Source organism: Meles meles, chromosome 19 (genome assembly GCF_922984935.1).
Source record: "Meles meles chromosome 19, mMelMel3.1 paternal haplotype, whole genome shotgun sequence".
In the NCBI taxonomy this organism is placed as follows: Eukaryota; Metazoa; Chordata; class Mammalia; order Carnivora; family Mustelidae; genus Meles; species Meles meles.
This window is the reverse complement of record NC_060084.1, coordinates 30,721,768-30,745,859: the sequence shown is the minus strand read 5'-3', so window position 1 is coordinate 30,745,859 and position 24,092 is coordinate 30,721,768. Positions and strand designations below refer to the sequence as shown.

The window sequence follows — 24,092 nt, the reverse complement described above, 5'->3', positions numbered from 1 at the left end:
GTTGACACTTTGTTTTTAATTTTCATTTTATCATAAGCAGTTTAAGACTGTTGCCAGTGGTAATTTGCAATTTTTATCAAGACCTCTTCATTATAGCTTCTGACAGGACAGATGCTGTAATTAATCATGCAAGACAACTGGGGATAGTGGTTCACACTGTTCTCAAAGAGGAGCCACTACAGAGCAAGAAAAGGGGGGAAGAAATGAACACTGAAATAATTATTTTCACCACCCTTTTTAATAGCAATAACACAATGCTGTGAGTTCTAGCCCCAGACAGAGGACAACCGCTTTTTCCTCTATACTTACCTTGCCACTTGCCTCTTAACAAAATGATCATCAAAAAATATATACTTCCGATTTTCTTAAGAGGTCCTGGATTTGGACCATACGATCCAAATTCCTAGCAACAAATATCCTATTTCCAACTGGACACAGAAGATGATGCTTTGGCTCAAATAAATGTTGGTACGTGGCATCCTTTCCCATCATATACGTATTCAAGGAACCAAAAGTGAAATTTGACATATCATTTTATTTGAAAAGTGAACATTTTCCGGGTTGTTGCATCAAAATACAGTCCACAGTTTTTACTGAAATGTGTTTATTCTATAGCAAGATAAAAGCATTTTTGTTTTAGTTAAGCAAAATACAAACAACTTAATTGCTGCTATCATAACTCATAAAAAAGTATAAAACAGCATAAAAACACAATAAGCAACGTAGCAATGAATGGTTTATGTCACCAGTGTTTACGTTAAAGCCTCATTTATGAAAACTTTACAACACATGATATGAAAACTTACAACTTTGAAAGAAAATATTTACATTGATTATTCAGATGTGGTGCGTTTTTTAAATAGTCTACCGGTATCACATCATAATAAAAACTCTTGCATTTTTTTTTAAATCTTAACTTTTTGTAATAACTGTTTTCATTTAAGTGCATTTCCCTTTTTAAAAATACAGTGTTTTTATTTTTTGAAACTTGTCACTCAAAACACAGAATATAATATTCACATTCTTTTCTTCTAATTGGAATGAGTATAATGGGCTAACAGTGGCCATAGATATCGTTACAACATATACTGTGGTCTGATTTGGAGAAGTCATGGGTTAAAAAAGTGGAAATGAGTCAATAATGGAATCTAATCACTTGCATTTTTTTTTTCTTTTCTGGAGAGATTTAGGAAAAAAAAATAAGAGCTTTGGCAAAAGTCTGTGATTTACATTTTTTTTTCATGACAAAAAATGCCATCAACAATTCACGTCATACAAATGTTTGTATGAAACTGGATCTTCGTATTTCAGGTAATTAGGACTGTGCTTTTTTATTTTTTTAGGGCTCCGGAAGTTCAAATAGCCTCGAAATGTGGTTTATTCACTTCTGGGGGGGAAATAAGGCCATTTTCTATGACTCAGAGAGGCCAGTCTACAGTCATCAGTATGTCCCAGGATTCGTTAAACTGTTTGATTCACATATTGTAGGTATATAGCCTGAATAAATAAAAAAAGGCATCACATAAAAGAGCACAGCTTCTCTTGTTTAAAAACAAAGTGATTTATAGTCAGCTAGAAGATGATACTCAGCTACACTGTGTTCTTATTGCCTATCTAATAGACACTTGAGAGGACCATGTGATCTGTTACACGTTTCCACGTCCCCGACAGCCACTTATGGGCTGCGGCCGCGGGCGCGCGGCGGACCCTCCTTCCGTGCGCCCACCCCCGAGCGCACCTGCCTCTGCCGCGGGCGTCTTCAGAAAATACTGACCTGCGACAGTACTTGAGTCTGTGTCTGAGCCTGTATTTGCGACTGGTGCTGCTGGGAGGCAGGCTGGGGGCTCCCGATGGCGGGGAGGGGCGACGTCATCTGGGAGGCGGCGGCGGGGGAGTGCTGCCGGGGGGAGGGCTGGGACGGGTGCTGCATGTGCTGCAGCTGCTGCAGCTGCATGTGCTGTTGCAGCTGCTGTTGCAGCTGCTGCTGGCTGATCTGCTGCTGGAGGTGCTGCTGCTGCTGCTGCTGCAGGTGCTGCTGCATGTGGTGCTGGAAATGCTGCTGCTGCATCTGCTGCTGGATCTGCTGATGCATTTGGTGCTGCTGCAGTTGCTGCTGCTGCATCTGCTGCATCTGCTGCTGCTGCTGCTGCTGCTGTTGCTGCTGCTGCTGCTGCTGCTGCTGCAGCTGCTGCTGCAGCTGCTGCTGTTGGGTCTGCACGGAAGGGCTCACTTGGGTGGAGGAGGCCGAGCCCACCAGGGTCGCTCCCATGGAGCTGATCAGCGGGGCCCCAATGTTCGATGGCATGTTGGCTGCGATGGTGACCGACGCCACGATCTGGTTCATGGGGAGTCTCATGGTGAGGGGCTTGGGGGCGATTGACCGAGGGAGCGATTGTTGGAGAGTCTGAGGGGAGGCCGACACAGTTGCGTGTTGCGACAGCGGAGGGTTGAGGAGGAGCGAGGATGTCAGATTGGTGGACGCCAGGGTCTGCTGAACGGAACGGATGGTCTGGGCCTCTGCTGATTCGGCAGCAGCCTGCATGGTGGGGGAGAAAAGTCCCCAAATATTAAGATAGCCAGGGACTGACAGATTGAACTGTTTTTAAGTACTGTAAATGGATTTTTAAAAAAAAGATTTTATTTATTTGAGAGAGAGAGAGAGAGAGAGAGAGAGCATGAGAGGGGAGAAGGTCAGAGGGAGAAGCAGACTCCTCATGGAGCTGGAGCCTGATGCGGGATTCGATCCCAGAACTCCAGGATCATGATCTGAGCCAAAGGCAGTGACTTAACCAACTGAGGCACCCAGGTACCCCTGTAAATGGGTTTTTAAAACATGACCACCATGACTCATTCTTCCCTAGACCCAAGTCTCTGGTCATGTGATTTTTTAGCTTCCCCTCCCCAGAGGGAGAGTGAAATCCCCCACCCCTGGGACCTTGGCCGAGCCTGGTCCCTTCTAATCGCTCTGGGAATCTGCTATCACCATGTGTGTGGTAAGGGACATACGGCCCAGTCACCACTCGGAAGTCAGCCAGCCAACTGCCATGTACGTGAATGAGCCTGGCCCCCGCCAACCTCCAGGCTGACTGCAGACTGAGGAGCAGACCCGCAGATCGTCCCAGGCCGAGACTGCAGAACTAGCCAGTTCTCTGGCACCCTCTGAGATAAAGACTCCTCTGTTCTGGGAGTCTTTGGGGCTGGTTGTTACACAGCATGATGTAGCAAAAGGCGGCTGATACACTTCTTCAGCAGTTAAGTCTGAGCTGACCTGCATCACTAAGAAACATATTGAAAGACAACAGAGTATCAGCTGCCTGCGTTCCAGTTGTGCTCTATGACTTAACAACTTGGTGACTTCAGGCAACTTAATGCGCCCATCTGTTCCGCACTTTCCTTACCTACAAAATGGGGTTCTATGGCATTTACCTTACACAGAGGTTTTGAGCATTAAACTGACTCATATTTGTTAAGCATTTAGAATAGGGCCTGGCCTACAGAAGCATTCAGCATATGTGAGCAATTTTTACCAATTAACAGTTACTATTACCAGAAAATCATGACTCGAAAACATCAGGGCTCTGTACGGGCATAGCAGCGTGGAACCGTGCTCACGTGAATGTAAGAAAAATGTAACACAATTCTGCAGAGATACTAAATGGAAGTATTTTACAACCTAAGAAACTGTTTTAGTTGACCCGGTATTTTCAAAGATCTCCACAATTTATCACAGGAGTCCTAGATGAGGGAAGAATGTTCAGCACTCAGATGACTCTATAACCTCTCACAGGATAAGAACAACTGATCGGATGTGAGGCTCAACGACACAGAGAAATGACCTATTACATTCTGCACTGACCATACACAAATACAGCCACAAAAATAAATACTTTTACTCATGCAATGGTGATGGACATAATTGTGCTATTTTTTCTCTTATTTGTCACAGAATTAGATGTTTCTGGAGGCATGGAGCTGATATCAAGTCTCTTCAATGATATGGAATGCTTACTTTCAGATTTGTATTACTCACATTTTAAAAATCTACCATGAGAAGGAACCTGAGAGGTGATTTTGTATTGGAAATCACTCAGTGTGGGAGAAGCCATGGCTAATGGCTTCTGTTTGAACACATTATCAATTTAAAGCACCGTGCATCCATGGACAGCTCTCTGGTTTCATGCAGAGGCTTGGTGGCCTTGCATGCCTACTGGAGGGGCACATTCTAAAGCCTTAGGGTAAGAAGAAACCTGCAAAGACTCATTCACCATCTTAAAAAACCGTTAAATCACCCATAAGGTAAAATACACACAGTGTGGTACATATACACAAGAAAAAAATTCTTATATACTCCAATGTTCAAAAATCACCCAGCTAGTCTTAGGATAAAACTACAAGGGAATCTATATTTAGACACCTGGGTAATCATACCCGTGTGCATTTCAGATGCCACCCTAGGGGGGAATAGAAATGAGTGGATGAAAGAGTTCTTGCTTGCCTGCCAGGTTTACTTCCTTATGTTTTACTATTAGGCTCCTATTAATTTTTGTTGGTTGTTGGGAAGATTAAAAGTAATATAGCACAGGGGCGCCTGGGTGGCTCAGTGGGTTAAAGCCCCTGCCTTCGGCTCAGGTCATGATCCCAGAGTCCTGGGATCGAGCCCCGCATCGGGCTCTCTGCTCTGTAGAGAGCCTGCTTCCTCCTCTCTCTCTGCCTGCCTCTCTGCCTACTTGTGATCTCTGTCTGTCAAATAAATAAAATCTTAAAAAAAAACAACAAAAAAACAAAAAAAAAACCTCTGCCTTCGGCTCAGGTCATGATCTCTGGGTCCTGGGATCGCCCCGCATCTGGCTCTCTCCTCAGCAGGGAGTCTGCTTCCTCCTCTCTCTCTGCCTGCCTCTCTGCCTACTTGTGATCTCTCCCTCTTTGTGTCAAATAAATAAAATAAAATCTTTAAAAAAAAAAAAAGTAATATAGTACAGACACATCTTAAGAGAGGGGGCCCAGGCTCTGAATGTAGGGGCAAAAATTAAATGCATGTGTGATGCAACCCTACTCACGATTTCTTTTTTTTTTTTTTTTAAGATTTTATTTACTTATTTGACAGAGATCACAAGTAGGCAGGGAGGCAGGCAGAGAGAGAGGGGGAAGCAGGCTCCCCACTGAGAAGAGAGCCCGATGCGAGGGCTCGATCCCAGGACCCCGGGATCATGCCCTGAGCCGAAGGCAGGTACCCACCGAGCCACCCAGGTGCCCCCCTACTCACGACTTCTAATGAACATTGAATTTTTGCTGCCTGTGACCTCACTCCTTGGATGAGATCTTCTATCTGGGGCACAGAGTTCAAACTTGGGCTTCCCAGGTGATGACCTTTAACTTGAGGACCAAGATCACATGCCCCCAAGTCCTTGCCCCCCTGATTCTTTCAATTATTTGAATATAGTCTGATTTTCAGTCCTCACCATCGTGGAGGCAACCCTCCAGGAGGGCTTTTAGCTGGTTCCATTCCTTTTTAAATTGTAGGGGCCAAAACAGAACAAATTCTTCAGATGTGGTCTCATCACCACGCTGCACAATGGATACTGCTTCATGTGAGCTCACCACTTTGGAAGCTATCTCATACTTTTGGTTCAGACTGAAATTATTCTGAACATCTACATCAAGGACCATTTTAGTTCCTGCGAGGGCTCTGAATATAAATTAAGGATGCTCTCAAACTGCACTAACTTAATGAAAAACAAAACAAAACAAAACATAAAACCCAACAAACACTATTTTCGATTTCTTCCTTTTAAAATCCATCTTATTAGTTGTCGGGAATCGCTGACTTCCATTCGGAGCTACTTCTGAATCCTGATTCTGGAGCCCATATGTAACTTTCACAGTATCCCTTCCACCTCAGTGACAGACTCGATGAGTCCAATTGTGGTTGCTGTTTCCTGAATGCCTTTTGAGATACCCGCTCTTGGCTGAAATCCATGTGTGGTCAATTATTCATGCTCTAATGCACAAAGATCACCTATTCCTGCTTCTGGGTAAATGAATGAATAAATGATCCACTTAGGAAGTACATGTACACTGTTCCTATTCACGTCACCCCATCTCATTAGCCAACTATATACCTCCCTTCTTAACATCTGTAGCCCACACACTTGGCTGTTATCTGCCAATATGCAAATCTGAGGCCAGGACTGGTACATCTTACATGATGGGTCTTGCAGTGCCTCAGAAAAAGGTTTTGCTATTGACCTGATGAATGTTTTCTCTTTCTAATGAAGTGGAAGGTGTCCTAACAGCTGGCAGTGGAAAAAAGGGAGGACCTCTCCTGATCTGATTTGATCAGCTGCCAATGGTACATCTTAATATAAAGAAGAAACAGCTCTGGTGAGGAAGAGAAAAAAAGGAATGACATCCTTTCTAAACAGCTTTGCTGGCAACGCCTAGCATGCCTTGCAGCCCTACGTGGTACCTGAGGCAACGCGCAAGATCATGGAATGGAATGCCCGATTGCCAGAGGAAATACATCAAGAGCAAAAACATAAGTTCAAATTATTCTCCCCAAAGCCTCTCTAAATTCTAGGAAGGCCAAAGACAAAGTTAATTAAATGTTAAAATATAACCTAATAGCTCATGTTCCTTCTGGATCAAGGTAATAATAATCTAGACTGACATTTGCTTTGGGATACTGGTGCATTTTATAATACATCAGGGTCCATTTTATACTCTATGTATAATACATATACATGTTTTTTTTTTTAAGTAGTTGGAGCACAATTTTATTTTAAATAATCATGAAGTTTATTTATTTATCTGATGTGGAACAGTTTGGTCAAAAATGCGACACCCCCTATTACAATAATATAACCATTGGAGAATTTACTTTAGGATGTCCCAAATATGACCAAAACACCACCCGTTTAAACAGAGGACATTCGCATAGATCTCAGTCCCTGACAAAAAGCAAAGATAAAGAGGCTTTTAAAAACCTGCCTACCCTATTTGTGTCTGTTAAATAGTTTCAAAAGAGAGACCACAGAATCTTCTGGAAACAATTCAGATTCAGCAGCTTCCATTAACTCCTACTTTTTGGGCCATCACTGTGGTCATCTCTCATGGAAACGAGTTTATGAGTTGTCCAAGATGGCTTTTTTTTGGTCAACTCTAAGGGGAGCTGCCTTGATGTTTTCAACGCCCAGGGGGTGTTCTCAACGCCGTGACTCAGAGACCCGCCATCCCCACACAGGCTTACCTTAGAAACGAGGCTGGCCCGGTATGCGGCCAAGGCCTTCAGGTACTCCTTTTTGGCAGCTTCTGTTTTCCTTTTATACACCTATTAAAAAAAGACCACAATTAGCACCACCTTTAGCATACAATTTCTCAGCCATAAAATCACAGCCGCGCAAATGAGGTCACAACCGACCTCACCTAAAAAGTTGGTCTGTGTGGCTTTGATTTTCAAATGTGAACACAGACACACACACACACACACACACACACACAGACATATTAAAACAAAACCCTGCCACACTCATCGGAGCACAATCTTGATGTTTCCGATGATAAATGGAAACAAGATTTCCAGTTGTAGCGCAGATGCCTTGAGAGAAACAGTGGAGGGCGTCATAGCTAGGGCAGGAGATAAGGTACAAGAAGAGTCAAATTGGCTACAAATGGGTCAAATTACAGAAAATCGCGAGTTTCTCCATCAGTGCTCCTTTCCCTCACACACATTTCTAACCGGCACCAAATCAGAGGAATTAAAGACCAACCACAACAGGTACGGTGTTGTGAAGGCACAAGAGAAAAGATGAAACCACCTCAGATTTCTTTGGAAGGGAAAAAAAAAAAGAGGAATGAGAAATTTCCATTAGTGAGGCCAATGAGTTACATGAACAAGTCCCAATATATTAAATGTGATGGGCGCTTCCTTTTCTTAACAGTGTCTGGTGGCCGTCTGTTAGACCAAAGTGCAACCGTCTTTCCAGAGATAAAAGAGGTAGGAGTCTGCCAGTCCCCTTAGGATTACATTTCAGGGACAGAAAATCAGTGTGCCACATACAACAATAAATGGTCAAATTCTACAGCTGCACTGCACCATCCCAAGCTAGTAGGAATGAGGTCATGATTTGTAAAGAAAAATCAAGGATCCCCCCCCCCATCTTCATTTCTGACATGGTGATTCTATTTTATTACTAAGAGAGGTCCAGTCATCTGAAGACATGGAATGTCCAGTCCTACTAATGGTCATTGGGAGTTTCATGCAAGGAGCAAGGAAGCCATTCTTCCTCTCTGTTCGTGGTAGAGATGCTGTAAGGGGAGGCCCAGGAGTCCAGATGCTAAGGAAGTATCTCCCGCCAGCTTGGCTAATCACTCAATACCTCTCATATGGCCGAGCTTTTCAATGACCTTGGAATAAAATTTCAAATGCCCAGTGATGGTAGTGAGACTCGTGGAGGTGGGTTCAAAGTTTGGAGACCCACCAGGATGGCATAAGGGTTCGGACAGATGATCAAAGAAAAGGCAAGCGGGATGGACCTAATCCCTTTGTAGTGCGCTTTCTGAACAAAGGGGGCAAATTTCACATTACTTAAAATGAAAAGATGATCATCAAAATTTAGGTGTGCAGGATGCCACTGAATTTCCCCATTTCTCCTCTGAATGGTTCTGAACACGCACCCTTAAGGCAGACTGAGAAATCCATGTAACTGGGGAGGGGCTTGGATTTACTCAACTGTGTTTCTAAATTCCATAGCTTAGAAAGGACTTGATGAGAAACAGTCATAGTAAGTGAACGTTCATGCAGGAAAGATGTAAGAGGGGTGCCTGGGAGGCTCAGGCTTAAGTGAAGCATCTGCCTTTGGCTCAGATCATGATCCTGGGGTCTTAGGATCAAGTCCACATGGGGCTTCCTGATCAGTAGGGAGTCTGCTTCTCCCTCTCCCCTTTGCTCCCTCTGCCCCCCGTTCGCGCTCTTTTTCTCTCTCAAATAAATAAATAAAATCTTAGAAAGAAAGAAAGAGAAAAGAAAAGAAAAGAAAGAATGGAAGGAAGAAGAGGAGAGGAGAGGAGAGGAAAGGAGAGGAGAGGAAAGGAAAGGAAAGGAAAGGAAAGGAAAGGAAAGGAAAGGAAAGGAAAGGAAAGGAAAGGAAAGGAAAAAGTCCAGGAAATATTCTGGTGACTTTTTCCTATGTGGCCGTGCTGGGTCTTCACCTCACCTGCTTTTGTTCTTCTCCAAGGCTGTCCCACATGGATGCCACGATTTTTGAGACCTCTCCAAAAGTGGCATTGGGGTTTTGCCCTTTAATTGCAGCCTGTGTGTCCCTGAAAAACAGGGCATATGCTGACACCGGCTTCTGGGGCTCGTTGGGGTCTTTCTTTTTCTTTTTCTTTGGAGTCTTGGGCTTCTTGCCAGAATCTGGAGCAGCTCTTTTCTCTCCAATGGCCTGCAAAGCAGGAAGAAAATTCACTGCCTAGAATGTCTTTGCAGAGAAGGTGGCAAGACCTACCCAGGTCTGTAACTGTACTGTGAAGGTTTTGTTCAGCTGATTCATCAACAGAGGAATCCCCAGCAAAAGCAGGGGAGGGGTGAGTTTTCTTAGAGTTAACTGGACAGCAGAGATTAGCATTTAGAACATTGATTAATGAGACCCAGAAGTATCTTCAATACATTCACAACATATGCTCTAAATAGCAATTATGAGTAATGAAAAACAGAATGGTTTCTTTTATTTATTTATTTATTTTTATTTGTTTATTTACAGCATAACAGTGTTCATTGTTTTCTGTACCAGGCAAAGACATGCGTGTGTATGTGTGCACGTGTGTGTGTGTGTGTGTGTGTGTGTGTGTATGCATACCATGTGTGGACATAAAATATTTTACATTTTCGGAGGTTTTAGAAGTAACTGTAAGTAATTCCGGATGTTGATCATATCCAGACATTTTAAATGAGGTCCCTGGCCATAGTTACATGAATCGATTTTCGCAAAGCTTCATTTTTTTATTTTATCAGAATGTTACCTTGCTCATGGGTCTCCGAAACTAGCGGAAATTAGCTACAATCCCCGAGCTTGCAAAATAAAAGAAAAGTCATCTTTATTTCTTTAAGTCATGATAACTTTCGAAACAATAGACTAACAAGAACTATAAAAAATGTCAAAATTCCTTTAACTGGAGATAGAGAGGAAATTTTTTCTTCATTAAAATTAAAAACCTCTAAGAGTGCAATGATTGTTAAAATCACCAAGGCTGAAAAGAAAGATCGATAAGAAAATAGTCCCACGGGGGGCACCTGGATGGCTCAGTGGGTTAAGCCGCTGCCTTCGGCTCAGGTCATGATCTCAGGGTCCTGGGATCGAGTCCCGCATCGGGCTCTCTGCTCAGCAGGGAGCCTGCTTCCCTCTCTCTCTCTCTCTCTGCCTGCCTCTCTGCCTACTTGTGATCTCTCTCTGTCAAATAAATAAATAAATAAATAAAAAGAAAGAAAATAGTCTCACGGAAAGTAACTCTGTTCAGAAGCCGACTGCCACAGGGACAGTAAGTGCCTCGCACATATTTACCATAGGCACGCTCTGAGATCAAGGCCACAGAAATGACCTGGGTATAACTCCCCACGTTCATATACCATGGAGCTCCAGATTCACCTCCTGCTCCCATCATCAAATTTCGTGATCATATAATATACTTATTAGAAGGGCAGGAGGAAAAATTCATCAGCCTTGCATTCTCTCCCTAGATTACAACAGGACTGAACTGAAGATCATTTTGTAGCTAACTTCGTCGGGAAAGCTGAAGCGTGTGACAAAATCGGTTTTAAAAGCCAGCCGTGGGGAAGATCAACAGAGACAGACTCAAGTTACTAACAGATTGGCTTTTAAGGGCCTTGAGTCTCGAATCCTAAATTCAAATTTTCCAAGAGTATCATTACCTCCTGAATGAGAGTCATTTGGAACTTAATCCGATTACTAAAATTCTTAGGGAGAAGACTGTGAAGTAACTTGTCTCTGAGAGCTCTGAACCCTCAAGATTGTGGGGGGGGGCCACAAGTCTACTTCTCCATGAACCCCCCTTGAGTCATAACAACTGTGTACTTCACACAAGTAGTTTACACACCTCCAGTGGTGGTGAGCCACATCTCAACTCTCCGCCAAAATGCCATCTTTCATAACTCACGATTAATTCAATCAATTTCAATGGTCTTTTTTGTTTTTTTCTCTAAATTCTCAGGATAAGTGAGTCTTGTTTATTTCTAGTTAATGAATCTGAACTTGTAAGAGACTCGGGTACTTTTCAGTTAGAGATTCAACAGGGGCCAAGTTTTCCTTCTGTGAAAAATACCACTTAAACCCCATGGTGGGGAAAAAAAAAAAACCACAGAGACACAAATTTTTCTAACTGAATCCAACAAGGATACTGTTTTCTTGGAAGAAAAGCTAGCACTGTTGGCACCAACCATGCCCCGACCAACGGCCAGGTAAGAGTAACTTCCGGAGCAGCCTTTCCAAAAGAAAAAAAGCTCGATCTCTCTCTGTAAACCAGCATTCCATGGTGACAACCTTTGATATTTCCCTCGGATAACCATGACTTCCCCTAATCATCATTACCTTTGAAGAGTAAACCTGAAATGAAGAATCTCACAGTTTAAACAAAAGCTCAGAATTAATTCTCCAAAAGAAACCTGAGGGTTGGGGAAGGGGGAAGGTGGAGAAAAAGTTTACCCTCAATGATGATTTTAATCTTTCTTTCTCAGCTCAGGTGCTTAGAAGATAACCGATTGGATTCTGTGCCTTTACACAGAACCTAGACCCTTGCTTACAACAGAGTAAGCAAGGAGTCGCGGATAAGGTTCTCCTTAGCCAGGACAATTTCAGAGTGGTACAAAAGTGAGTAGAAGATCTGTGGCAATGTGAGTGAAATGAAAGGAATCCATGTGAATTGTGTTCTGGCCAGCTTTTACTTAGCGGGGCCTTTTTCACGTCTCTTGAGTTTCTTTATAATCATTGTTCTCAGGTCACCTTCACAGAAATCTGTGAGCAGAGACTGTTAATGCATTAATGCACTGACCCCATCTGTGTCCAGCAGGGTGCTAACATGTCCAGTGAGGTGCTAACATGTCCAGTGGGGCGCTAACATGTCCAGGAGATGCTAACATGTCCAGTGGGGTGTTAACATGTCCGGTGAGGTGCTAACATGTCCAGTGGGGTGCTAACATGTCCAGGAGATGCTAACATGTCCAGTGGGGTGTTAACATGTCCGGTGAGGTGCTAACATGTCCAGTGGGGTGCTAACATGTCCAGGAGATGCTAACATGTCCAGTGGAGTGCTAACATGTCTGGTGAGGTGCTAACATGTCCAGTGGGGTGCTAACATGTCCAGGAGATGTGAACATGTCCAGTGGGGTGCTAACATGTCCAGGGGGTACTGATGTGTCAGGACAGATCAAACCCTTCTTCTTCCAATCCTTGCAATATATTCTTACCTCCCTTCCCTCCTCTTCCTCACTCTCAACCCTCTCTAGTTCCTCTTCTTCCATTTGCTACTTAAAAATAAATGATGCTCAGGGCTCTGGCCTTGACTTGTTCCTTACACACACTGAGAAATCCCGATTACTTCCATATCTTCACATTTAGGTGCTGATGGTCCCCAAAAGTGTAGTCCCACCCCCTCCTCCCCATGAACTGAGTTCTAGACTCAAACGTGGCTACTTTCAATTCAACCCAGACCATGCCAAACTCTCATCTTCTCCATGGGAGAAAAAGTAACACTCCTCTTTCTGGGCCGATTCTCTCATTCACTAATAATCCTTGCTGGCTCTCATACTAAAATCCCATTTATCTTTCATGCCTTCAAATCCCAGTGGATTACCAACACCTCATGATTCTCCCTCTTACTTAAAAGTCCCGCTAATCTGGTACCTCCTGTCCATTCCTTCCTTGGCTAAAAGGAAACACTTCATAGCAACTGTTGATCATTTTCCTTCCCTCCAGTCCCTCCCTCTGTAATACATTTTCTACACAGCCAAAGCTATCTTTCTAAAGCATACGTTGCTTATGCCCCTCCTCTATGCAAATAATTAATCAGCTCTCAACTACCTGCAGGAGAAAGGCTACCACATTTCAGCGACTGCTTTCTTCAATTCCTATTTCTTTCCTCCCTACATCAAACCGTTCATGATACTCATAAATTGACGTGTACTTCCACTGCTCTCTCGACCAGAATGCTGGCCTCTCTCTTCTGCCTCACAAACTTTTATGTATCCTCTTAGACCTAATTCAAATATCACCTTCTCAATAAAGTCTTCTTCAAATCGCTCTCCCAAGCAGAATCGATTACAATCTTAGCACACCAAGATACATCAATTGTACCTCTAATCACATCTGGAGCTAGTATTAAGTAGGTGTACAAGATATGATGAAAAAGGAATGTACCTAGGACAGGTACCTTTGATGAAACAGAATACCTTTCTAAGCATTCAGAAAAGTCCTCCCTGAAATTAAGTTTTGATTTCAAACCATGTATGTTTGAATTATCATTCTCCATGACAAAAGCAGAGATATGGAACGGTTAGAGCTTACTGAGTGATAAACATAGAAGGTGTAAGGCTGTCAAACATGACAGTGCCTCAGCCAACTACTGGATGAAACTTATCCACATGAACATTACCTTAGAAGCAGAGCGCCTCAGAACTCCTGGGGAATCTAGTGGAAGTCCTCCCTTCCGCAGAATGGGAAAATCATGCCTACGAGAGTTAAGTGACATTCCAATGCCTTATAACCAGTAGGAGAAGCCAGATCTCCCAATTTCCAGTGGAATACGCTTTTTCACAGAAAATAAGTACGTAAAAGAGAGAAGAAAAAAATTCAACTGTCATGAACTTAAATGCTAGCCAAATGCAGAAAGAAGGTAATACCATGAGGGAAGTTCAAGGACACAGCATGGGGTGATTCCGAAATCTTAGGGAGTGACACAACGAAGGCAGTTAGTCAACTTACTCTGTTGGACTCATCAGCGTCCTCTTCATTGATGGAGCTGGAAGGGGAAGGGGTTGCAGACTTGCTCGCTGGTGGTGAAGGAGATGTGTGTGGCACACTGGCACCTCCCAAATTCAACCCCAACTGGGCGCTGAGCTGAGACTGGTTGATGGTGGTGAGCTGAGTGGGAGGCATGATCCCAGAGCGAGCAGCATCAGTCATGTGGACAATGGACCTCATGATCAATGAGTGATCCTGACGGTACTGGGGCACTTGTGTGTGGCTCTGGTCCTAAAAAGACAACAGACAATGGTGGGGGGAGGGGAGGGGAGATCTTAGTTTTCCCAAATATCAACAAGCTGAAAATGTTAGCACTGGTTCCTTAGATAGGTCTGACCTACTCCAGGATGATGGTCCCTGTTCATTAACTCTAAGGACTCATGCCTCAAAAGTTGAAAGGTCAAAAGCACAAAGCCCAGATGGTCCAGCCTCATTAGTCTATTTCACTCTAGAACTGTCACTGGATGACTTTTAAAGGAAATTTAATAAAAGATCTGGCAATGAAAGAAAACTTCCAACTCTTGTTTCTTGGGAGGAAACGGATAAGAAAGGGTTGAAGCAGAAGCTCGGGCTTTCTGGCTCAGCAGTTGGTCTAGTCCTCTGTCCTTCTCACACGCACATTCTACCTCCATTCCCCTTGACCCAGCTCTGTGAGGGAAGGTGAATCCAGTCTTTATTTTATCCTTCCGGGAATGCATCTGACATGTAGGGAGCACGGGCTTAGGGAAGCACAGAGCCAACATCTGTTTGCTTCAGGGCACCCTTTCTATAAAACCCTCTGTGGTTAACCAGAGGGTCATTCCGATTCTGAATTACATTGTCGGGGGCATCTGGAAGTCATTCAATGTCTTTGGAATTGGATATCACTTTCTTCTTCTTAAACCTGCCTTGTTTTCTTTCCTTCAACCCGCCATGATTTAATGGGCTAATGGATTTTAAAAATATGTATAAGGAAGAGGTAGAGATCATCAGAATTGACTTCTCTGAAAATCACTGCAGTCCCTTCAAAAGCAGCCTTCTGTTTTTGGCAGTCATGTAAAAGGCTGCAGAGTTGTTGCCGCTGTTTCTTTAATTCCAAAGAATCAAAAAAATGAAGACGTGCTTTTAAACAACTTACTTTAAGACTTGTCATTTAGTGTGAGTCTGTGATTCTTATTGAAACCAAATTCTCTTGACTCACAGTGACCCAGAATCCAATTTTATACACAAGCCTACAAATTTTTAAGTGTTCTTCTTTTGAGTCTTTCCAGTACCTTATTTTTACTTTTTAAAGAAGCAAAAAAAAAAAAAAAAATGAGTTGTAAATATCTAAATTGGAGCATTTGGTTTCTTAATGTTAAATATATAAACGCCACTAAGAAGCCATAACTATCAATAGGAAACTAGTTGAATAAATTATGATCTACCGTACTACAAAGTATTATAAGCCTTTTTAAAATAATGAATTAGATTTATGTGTATTGACTTAGAACAGGGTTTCCAATCTTGGTTCTATTGACATTTTGAACCAGATAATTCTTTGTTGTGGGGCTGTCCTTTGCCTTGTGGGATGTTGACCGCAACCCTGGCCTCTATTAGATGCCAGTAGCAACTTCTCCCTCCCCACCAGTCAGGGCAATCACAAATATCTCCAGACATTTCCCTCGAGGGACAAAATTCTCCCACCTGAGAACCAGTGACCTAGAGTGATAGTCCAGCTATCATAATTGAAAAAAATGAGTTGTAAAATAATTACAGAGTATAGCCCCTCTCTTTATTTTTTAATTTTTTATATTTTTTTAAAGAAGTATCTAGAGGCACCTAGGTGACTCAGTGGGTTAAGCCTCTGCCTTCAGCTCAGGTCATGATCTCAGGGTCCTGGGATAGAGCCACGCATCCGGCTCTCTGCTCAGCAGGGAGCCTGCTTCCCTTCCTCTCTGCCTGCCTCTCTGCCTACTTGTGATCTCTCTCTCTCTGTCAAATAAATAAATAAAATCTTAAAAAAAAAAAAAGAGAATCTAAACTTTTAACAATGGTTATATTATAAGGGGTAGAACTGGAAGGGTGAAGAGAAGAGCATCTTAAATGCTTCCATTTATAAAAACACAAAATGAATTAAAAAACCTAAAATCCTTGAGTCAAGAAAAGCTAAAAAGAGCAATGAGCCATTAAAACAGAATAGCTAATTGCTTGGGTTACATCTTAAATATATAACCTTCCCATTCCTAAATAGTTTGAGTTATTAAATTCCTGTGCCATCCCCGGAGAAACGTGTCACATGTACTAGAACAATCACACTCTTTTCTGTCTCACTGACAGTATCGATATCCTCTTCCACTGTTCCTAAAATATCGCATTCTATTGGCAGGTGTTCCTCTGCAGACTTGTATCACAAAAGTGGATTTTACATGATCGGTTTGTCCTCTTCCTTCCTTTCTTTCTTTTTTTTTTTTTTTTTTTGATTAGCATTCTACTTCTCGTTTAGCTTTTTCTCCTCAAAAATTTGAGCTGTCTACTCTTCCATGTTCTTTTCAAGATTTTTTTTTAAGATTTTATTTATTTATTTGAAAGACAGAGATCACAAGTAGGCAGAGAGACAGGCAGAGGGAGAGGAAGGGAAGCAGGCTCCCTGCTGAGCAAAGAGCCCAATGCAGGGCTCGATCCCAGGACCCTGGGATCATGCCCTGAGCCGAAGGCAGAGGCTTTAACCCACTAAGACACCCAGGCACCCTTACTCTTCCATGTTCTGTTCAAGTTCCACCATTGCTTGCTTACATCACGTCCACCCTCCAATGACTGGCAATTAAGTTACCCTCTTCTTTTTATTTTTTTCTAAGTTTTACTATTATTTTTTAAGTAGGCCCCATGCCCAACGTGGGGCTTGAACTCACAACCCCAAGATCAAGAGTCACATGCTTCACACACTGAGGCAGCCAGGCGCCCCTGAATCTATCTTATTCTTCATTCTACACTCCATACGTGTTCTTCGGAATGCACTTTAAAAGTCCTTTCAGACTTATTTAAATCTAGATGTTTTAAGTGTTTACAAGCCACTTCCAGAGTCCATTTGAATTAAGTATCTTAATTTGGACTGTAAAACAATAAATTAGCTGACTGGCATGACCGATTTATGCAACTTTCTCATTAACAGAGAAGTTGCTTTGCTCCAATACCTATGAAAATCAGCACGTACAGATACTAGATTGACTTGCCCCACATCTACAGCATTCCAGATGAATCTCATCATCAAACGGAAGGCCAGGAAATAAGTTTTCTTGGCTTCATCAGCTCTTTCTAGCCTCTATGTGCAATGTTGTGGAGCTAGGGTGATGGGAAAACTGTGCTCTAGGGAGCCATGGCCCACCAGTGGAGGCATGTGTTGACAGAGAGAGATGAATGGGGCCCCGAGCTCTCTACCACCATCGCCTCCCCACCCTGCCCTTCAACGAAAGCACTCTGTATTCATTTATTTTATAAGTTGAGTGTGTTCATAACATTTCACTTTAAAAGAGAGAGAGAGAGAAATAATGGGGATGTTCCGCAGCGGGGACAGGGGAACACCACTCATGACGCATACTGGTGTTGGGGCCCAGGCCTGACACAACTTAGAGCCTTTGCATCTGCAAACACGTGGGCCCCATCTTTCTGACCTCCCATGGGACAACACACCGAGAGCCTCTGAAGTCTTTTCAAGGAACCCCTGATGCGTCACTGATGCGTCAAAATGTGCTAGATTTTGCCATGGTCCACAGCTGTCCCGTAATAACTTCCTATGCGTCAGGGTTACAGGATAAGGAGATCAACAGTAAAAGGGTCTTTTTAGAAATTCAAGTTCCTTTGGGGCTGCCAATTATTCACAACTACCTTGGGGAAGTTGGTGACTCTTAACAGTTCCAATTGTTTTCCATAAAAAAGGGTAACCTTTGAAAGATACTTCCTTTGATCTTAGGATTCCCACTTAAAGAAAGATGTCAGCTCAGTTCAAAGGTACTTACTGAGCACCTATTATGTGCCAGGCCAGAGAAACCAAGAGACCAATTGCTCAAATCCTTGAAAACTAGAAAACCAGCATGTGATTCTTTTAAACACTACCCGAGTTAAACATAATTTAGAACGGATTAATAGACTGACAAAGCACAGGCAAGAAGAATTCATATCTACTCCTCAAAAATAGCTTGCAATTTCTCCTAATAGTCATGACACAATAAGGAAATATATAACCATCGATAAAGCCCCAAGAGATTTCACGCATTTTTGGAAATCATTACCTCTTCCCTATTAGAATTCAGTCTTAAGAGACTTACTCACGATCACTGAAAGGCAAAGCAACTAGTGTGGGTTCTAAGAGATTGCCGCAATTGCGTCCAACGTAAGAGCTGAATGCTAGCTTTCACAATTACATTTTTTATCTAGAGTTCTCTTGTATCATTTCCTAAACTGTTCATCCTTTGGGAAAAAACTCCTTCTTTCCTTGGTCTCACTCTGTCCTCTGATGTTATAAGATAAGGCTTTCCCAACCTCAGCAGGATTGACACTGTGGTCTGGATAATTCTTTGTTGGGGGAGGAGTATCTTGGGCACAGTAGACTGACTGCTTAGCACCGTCTCTGCCTCCTACACACTAGATGGCAGAAGCCTCCCCTCTCCAACCTGGTTGTGACAATCAAAATGTCTCTTGACATTGGCAACTGTCCCCCTGAGGATGGGGGGCAAAATGCCCCTCGTTTGAGAACTACTTTATTAGACAATTATAATGAAAACATCTTGGGTGTGGAGGAAAAGGAGGAGCCAACCACAAAAGGAGGGGAAAGAAATCATGTTCCAGGCAGAGGGAACAGCATGTGCAAAGTCTGAGGTAGGAGAAAGCGTGGCATGCCTGAGAAATGGAAAGGATGCCCGTACAGGTGGGAGCAGGGTGGGCCAGGTCAAGAGGGCAATGCAATGGATCGGAGAAGTGGGAACGAGCCATTCCCAGATGACCCCATCGTACAAGGCAGGGTCATCTGGGAATGCTTCCTGAGGAGGTGACCCACTAGAGCCGAGGTGCAAAGGGAGAGTAGAAGCTACTTTGCTAGAAAAGAGGGAAGAGCATCCAAGGCAGAGAAGAATATGTGTAAAGACCCGGTGCACGAGGAAGTAAAGGAGAGGCCAATAAATAAAACCAGACCAGGAAAAGCAGGACTAGCTATGAAACTGGAGAGGCAAGGAATGGCCATAAAATGACAAGTCTTGTAGTGTGTATCCTAGGAAGTCTGCATATTATTCAGAGTGTAGAAGGCTGTCACGGTAAGTATAAAGGGTGGTTATCTACCTAGCAGGTTATCTACCTAGCAGGTTATTTATTCCAATAGATATTAACTGATCGCCCCTCCAGGGCAACCCATCTAAATCAATGGTGGGCTACTGAATTATAATATAAGTAATATAAATATATATACTAACACTTTAACCTACATTTTGAAGAGGACCCAAGTCTTTCTGAATGGGCAGGCCATGGACTTCACAAGATAACAGGAGGCACACTGCTTTCTAGTTGCCCATAAGTACAATTCAACAGAACTTTGATGGTCTGCACACATCTTGGTGCAGGGAGTGTTCAGCTGACACGCCCTTCTCTCTCCACCTGGTAAGAGCCTGTCTTTTTTTCTTAAAACAGGAAATCATGGAATGGATATTGCTGGTAGTGGTCCCTCATTTTCTTAAATTGCCTGAGATCCAGTTTATTCCTGAACATTAATTATTTGAGTGAACTGTTAAAATCCAAATAATTTTATGTGAAAAAGGAAAACTTTGGATCATTAGCATAAATTCAAACCCAGGAACACATGGACCAATGGAATGCCAAATAAATACCCAGAAAAGGAAACAACACGGTTGTAGTCTGTCTAAATACGGGGCCTGCCTAAGGCTCTGAGCCAGACCTCTGTTTTCTCTTATTTAAAAAAGGATAAAAGAGGTGTGGAAGACTTATTAGCCCCACACTGAGACTTTCTCCTGGACTTAAACAAGACTGAAAGCAATTGGCAAGGTGAAAAATGTCCTCACTAAATTACAGTGGGGTATTACCCTTGGACATGAATCCTATAAAGATATGTCGGGATTCTGGGGGTGGGAGGGGCTGGGTGGGAATGGGCAGTTTGCTCCTACCTTCTCAGCCAACAAAACTCGACCTCCTCTACACATTAAAATCTGTTCTCTCTCATTCTACCAGGCCTGGACGAACCATAAGAGACTATGGACTCTGAAAAACAACCTGAGGGTTTTGAAGGGACGGGGGTGGGAGGCTGGGGGAACCAGGTGGTGGGTAATAGGGAGGGCACGTATTGCATGGAGCACTGGGTGTTGTGCAAAAACAATGAATACTGTTACGCTGAAAAAATAAATAAATAAATTTAAAATAGTCTACCAGGCCTGGAGCAAGGGCCGGTCCTCCATGGCATTTCCTTGGTGCATGGGTGAAACCCCTTTCCCTCCCCCGTTGGCATTTATTATAATATCTGTGTGCTGCATGCTTAGTAGTATATAATTACACATCCTTGAGTACTGGGTTCCAGTTTCTTTTGTGAATGCGAGACAGAGGTTTTCAGACTGATACCTTATTTGAGGTATCACACATGATGACTCTATTTTATTTCTATTTTTCTCATGGCAGGGTCACTTACTTCCTTCTGGGCTGCTTTTTGCCATAAAAGATTTTTAAACATCTAATGTGCGTCTTCTGTGCACACTTACAAATAAATATTCTTCGTAATGATCCAATGTTAGGTTTTCATAACAGAAGATAGCATCTAATTAAGAAGCAAATAACCCAAATATATTAGCGAGTGTGACTAAACACATTCGCACTGGGGTGGTTTTTTCAATCAATATTTCTTGAGAAATGGAGCAATTAAACAATTATCAGTAATAAAAATTGCTTTGTATTAATAAAGATCGGAGAACTACAGATACGAAATTCAGGTCGGTAATTTTACGCTCTATTATTTAAGTTACTACGTCCTATAGCTATGTTAAAACTTTGTCTCCAAATGAACAACAATCAACTGTCACGGCCAGCTAGTGTATTCCTGACCCCAGTAAAACCCTGAAATAAACACCGTTATGACAAATGCATACCAAGGATAATTACAGACCTACATACCACAAACCTTAACTTCATCAAAATATCTGCCCTGAAATAGACAATTTTTCCTTAATAGCTACCCTTAGGGTTATAATCAAACATACCTACACATGAGTGTTTTGTGAAAAACAGTCTTCCTGAAAGTTAATTAATAGTTTCTAAGCAAAATAAAATTTCCAAGAGTTTGCCATAAAACACTTAATGGTATTGCACCTGTAGACCCCATAGCTCCTTTCTTTTACCAAGGAGTCGGCTCCTTGTTGATTTCATTCAGGCCCCAAGGAAAAGTTCAAGGAGGAATTCCATGTTTACAGCTGTTTATACCTCAAACGGCCTCTCTTTCATTTTTACTTAATAGTCAAGGTATGCTCTTAATAGCAAATACGCAGTCTGTCTTTCATTCATTCATATATGCAACAGATAAAACACTTATTGAGCGCCTAGTGTATTCTAGCCCAAACACTGTTCCAGGTGTGAGCCTGCCTGCCGCCCATGAGACAGACACGAGGAGGGGACAGGCTGTGTACGGGCAAAGGAAGCCACTTCAAAGAGTGACAGGTGCCACGATTAAAGGAAATGGGGCAACAGCACGAGTATAACCTTCATCCCTCTACAAAAAATGTCTGAACCCTCATGCCAGTTTTATTTGGCAATCTGAGCGATGTAAAAAATGCTGTCTCTCCTGTCCCTGATCCACTGGGAGGTGCTGGCGTTATCACCATACAGTAGGTAACTATAGGTTATATAGGCTAAAAACAAGATCCGGGGCAATAAATCAGGGCATGACTTTCTAACAATTCTTTGTCTTGAGTGTTATCAATCAAGCAAGTGATCACGTGTTTGCACACACGTGAACCGGAGTTAGCAGAAGTTTGGAACACGCGCCAGGTGACGGTGAAGTTAACTCAACTTTAAAGACAGAATAAGGAACATTTATTTTAGGTGGCTCAGTGGGTTAAAGCCTCTGCCTTTGGCTCAGGTCATGATCCCAGGGTCCTGGGATCGAGCCCTGCGTCGGGCTCTCTGCACAGCAGGGAGCCTGCTTCCCTGCCTGCCTCTCTGCCTACTTGTGATCTCTGTTTGTCAAGTAAATAAGTAAATAAATCTTTAAAAAGAAAAAAAGAACATTTATTTTAAGCTATGCATGGGCCAAGGCTATTTGCTCTACAAAGAAAGGTAGATCATAAAAATGCCTGTGGCCTGTGTATTTGGATCACACAATGGTCAAGGTGTAGTAATTGCTAAGTTAAAAGTGTGGATGAGAAGCACCTTTAAAGCAGTCATCAGGACTCCACAAATTTTTGGATGACCTGGAAGAGATGTTGGTATTTGAGAAAGCAACTCTGTACATAGGATAATCACTCTCTAATCATTGAGAATAATATACGGCACTTTGGTCTGCCAAAGGTTGATACCATTTCAATGTGCTCACATTTGGACTTGAAAAGGATAGGTCCCACTCCACTCAAAGCGGGTGTTCTGTTGAGGTAATTGGTGCCTTTTCTACTGTTGACTCAGAATAAAAATACTTTTTTTGACTATCACTTGACCAAAAACATATCTAACTCGTCGTTATCATTCAATCCGTAATCATTCAATCTGTATGAGAGACTGTCGGTCCCTCCAATGGCTACGTGGTAATTATCCTGTGGCATGTAGCTGTGCAGACTGTTGACGATGGCAATGAACATGTGCATAACAATAATAAGGGCTTGTTTTAATAGAACGTTCCACGCGTTACACACATTAATGACCCATGAAATAACTGTTTTATCTGTAACACATTAAGCAACATCGCTAAAACAATGTATTACTTGAAAGTCTGCTATTTCTCTAAATGTAAGATTTTTTTTTAAAGTATAAAAACGGCATGAAAGTCATTTTGTAAAAACGAAAATAATTCAACTTTGAAATCAGAGCCATAACAAACAATGATTGTGAGAAAAACTTTGAAAATAGGCCTGGTAGTTTTCGATGTGTTATTCTGCTTGTAGCCTCATTTCTCTGCTTATAAGTGGTATCTGTCCAGAGTGTGACTTAAGAATCTTATGAATATTTTAAAAGCTTTTAATTTTCTTCTCTGCATGCATATCTTCTATAGGACTTTTATCACTCCTTTTCTTTTTCGTTAACAGGTACAGAGCCTCCCATATTCCAATATGCCTCCCTTACTTCCTGCCTTTTCAACGTCCTAACACTATGTCTGATACGACCAGAGCAACAAGAGTAGCATTTTCTATAAATATGCGGTATCACAATTAAATCCAAAGCAATATCAAACAGAAAAATGTCAGTCCTCTAAACATGAAATATAATGTATGAAGAAAAAGTATGTGAATTATCAGTGTGTTTTATAAATTCTCTTTTGGGGGGCATACAAAATATCAGACTAGAGACAATTATTTTACTGTCTGTTTCTTGGATATCAAAGAGAATTTTGAAATTCATCAAAGCTAACCTTCTGTTATGTACAACAGGCTAAGCTGAAAAGAATGTTAACAAGTTCAATTTTCATTCAATCAGCACTACTGCTCTCTGAAATGTTTCATTGCAGGAAAGAAATAAAAATAATCTATATGGTAATTATGAGGATGAATCCCCCAGTAACTTTCAGCTACATGAAAGGTCAGTTCTATTCAAGATATTTTATCAGTCCCCTGCACATACTCCTGTCCTGTCATTTTAAATCTGAACAGCATTTTATTTTCCCATTTACAGCTACCTGCAGAATTAAGTACTTAAGCCAAATAAGAAAAAAAAAAAAAAAAGAAAGAAATGTTGAACGCTGGCAAAGGCTATAATAGCACAGAGATAAATCGTTCAGCTGCTCTCTCAAGCCTCTAGGGCTGCCGATTTTTCTTCTCCTGGTGCACTGTGGGTATTCAAAACTTGTTCAACATGATTTCATTTCATTTCAGGCACTGCCTCAGAAAACTAAATTACAGAATCAATCATACAGAAGGT

The 24,092-nt window shown here is 42.2% G+C and overlaps 1 protein-coding gene across 2 annotated transcripts in view; it reads right to left on the bottom strand.

Annotated features, from left to right (window-relative positions):
* Positions 1–515: 515 nt before the first annotated feature.
* The window catches only part of TOX3 (TOX high mobility group box family member 3), a 109,760-nt gene continuing 86,183 nt past the window's right edge, over positions 516–24,092 (bottom strand). For both annotated transcript variants that reach the window (XM_045989398.1, XM_045989400.1), the window contains exons 4-7: positions 13,989–14,258; positions 9,213–9,440; positions 7,247–7,327; positions 516–2,536 (exon numbers count right to left, since the gene is read on the bottom strand). In XM_045989398.1, coding sequence (XP_045845354.1) covers positions 1,760–2,536; positions 7,247–7,327; positions 9,213–9,440; positions 13,989–14,258 — 1,356 coding nt within the window. In that variant the 3' untranslated portion in view covers positions 516–1,759. The remainder of the gene's footprint in view (positions 2,537–7,246; positions 7,328–9,212; positions 9,441–13,988; positions 14,259–24,092) is intronic.